The sequence below is a fragment of the Lentinus tigrinus genome (genome assembly GCF_003813185.1).
Source record: "Lentinus tigrinus ALCF2SS1-7 unplaced genomic scaffold L226scaffold_112, whole genome shotgun sequence".
In the NCBI taxonomy this organism is placed as follows: Eukaryota; Fungi; Basidiomycota; class Agaricomycetes; order Polyporales; family Polyporaceae; genus Lentinus; species Lentinus tigrinus.
The window spans coordinates 1-1908 of NW_027138021.1; the positions used below are offsets into that span (position 1 = coordinate 1).

At 56.9% G+C, this 1908-nt stretch overlaps 1 protein-coding gene across 1 annotated transcript in view; it reads right to left on the reverse strand.

The window, feature by feature from the left end:
- Nucleotides 1-609: 609 nt before the first annotated feature.
- Nucleotides 610-1908, reverse strand: part of L226DRAFT_527690 (zincin) — a gene marked incomplete at both ends in the record, with an annotated part of 7632 nt that continues 6333 nt past the window's right edge. The window contains 5 exons of the mRNA XM_067679157.1: nt 610-717; nt 820-1140; nt 1302-1418; nt 1472-1570; nt 1592-1904. Coding sequence (XP_067528277.1) covers nt 610-717; nt 820-1140; nt 1302-1418; nt 1472-1570; nt 1592-1904 — 958 coding nt within the window. The remainder of the gene's footprint in view (nt 718-819; nt 1141-1301; nt 1419-1471; nt 1571-1591; nt 1905-1908) is intronic.

A 1908-nucleotide genomic window follows, 5' to 3' on the forward strand; every position in this document is an offset into this window, starting at 1 on the left:
TTCGCCTGCGTCGCGGGGTCGTACGGCAGCTCGAGATCTGAAGACATGGTCACCGTCTGGTTTGCCCTAGGGTAGAATATATGGAGAGAGAGGGAGGAGTGTCGAGCGAAGGAGTCCAGGACCTGAGATCGTTGCCGACAAGGCTGATCTCTCCTGCCGGTTGAGATCTTGATCTCGGAGTCCCGGCCCGGCGCCGGAGGTGGGGTTAGTAGGCTCAGTTGCACGACTTCGCAAGCTCACGAAACGGCACCAGTACGCAAGGCGAACAAACAAGGCTTATGACTAGCCCCCACACTCGTTCGGTTTTTTTTAATAATAAGTAGTATCTATTCTTTGCCGCACAGCACGGTTGCATCCCATATCAACGTTGAACTTGCAAGTTGCAATATACCTACCATGGCAAGAATATCCTTGTATGAGGCTCAGACTGTCACAGGAGGTACAACACAAGTCGCGTGCGCATGGATACAAGGATTGATATTGTCCGCTTCCAGAAATACAGTTGTCCGTTTCTCGTCCAAAGTTGAAGGATATCAAATCCATTTTACACCGGGTTTCTAGGCAGCTGAAGGAACGAGGCGCAGAGAATTCGCTTCATCCCTGCGGTGCTTATGCCGTACTCGAGTACACCTCAAGCTCGGTAACCGCTTCGATGTGATTGTCGCTCTGCCGTGTGCAGGGTACGCCGCCAAGGAGGTCCTTCTCAAGGTGCAGTGGCTACCAGTCACGCAATACCGAGATCCTGCGACGTCCGACCCATAAAGTCAACCAACCGACAACCCAGAAAAACCTCAAGCAAACAGGACAGCCCGCACGCACCTTCTCGATCAACCTCCTCACAATCGGATGGAACGCCTCCCTATTCGCCCCAAACACCTCCACCGCAAGCGTCCTATCCACCCTCGCGATCGCGCGGAACGTCGGTCTACAAAACTTCATCCGTCCGCGCAGGATACCCGACCCGTCCGTCCCCGTCACCCACCTCGCCGCCTCAGGCGCAAACTCCTTCGCTGCGGGCGAGGCAGGGTCGAGCAGCGCAACTTCGTAGAAGCGCCAGCGGAGCTCGGCGTTGGGCGTGCTGAGGAAGGAGTAGACTTCGCCGAGGTGCTTGATGTGCGATGTGGGGAGGGCAGCATAGGACTACAGGCGTTCGAGGAAGACGACTGCAGGAAAATCGCGTTCAGCGAAGGCACATGGACAAGGGGGCAGGCAGTGTGCCAGCGGGCCCGGGTGATGGACATACTCTTCTGGTTAGCGTTGAACGAGGCGACGTCGCTCGCCTAGAACCCGAGTTTCGATACGTCTGCCTCGGAGCGAGAGGCATCCCACTTCTCGGCAAGGGAGAACGCTTCCCTCGCGAGCGCGGTGTCGTAGACCATCTCCACCGGGAGCTTCAGACCCTCGCCATACAGCCATTCCTGCAATCCCTTCATCAGCACAAGACAAAATACAGCGGATGAGAAATACGCACGTTCCACTTTACGCTGTCCAGCGCCTTAACCTTCTCCTCCCCGCCATGCTTCTCAAAATACGCATAGAGGTGCGCCTTCCACTGCTCCGTCGTGATACTCTTCCCCATAAACATACTCACATAATCATACACATACGGCAAAAACACGTCCAAGCCCCCCAGCATACGCTCCAAGCGCAGCAAAAAATTCGCGCCCTTCTCGTACGGCACCCTGCTGTACGCGTCGTCCGGGTCCTCGCCCGGCTCAAAGTCGATCACGAGCCGCTGGTACCGCGGGCGGTCCACGTACCCCTTGAGCGAGTCCTGGAGCGCCTTGAAGCCGATGAGGAACGAGAACCCGCGCGCGGCGGGCGTGTAGAGCAGCTGGAGCATCAGCCGTTCCATGTACACCGTCCAGCCCTCGTTGAGCCAGAAGTGCGTCGAGTTGGCTTGTCTAT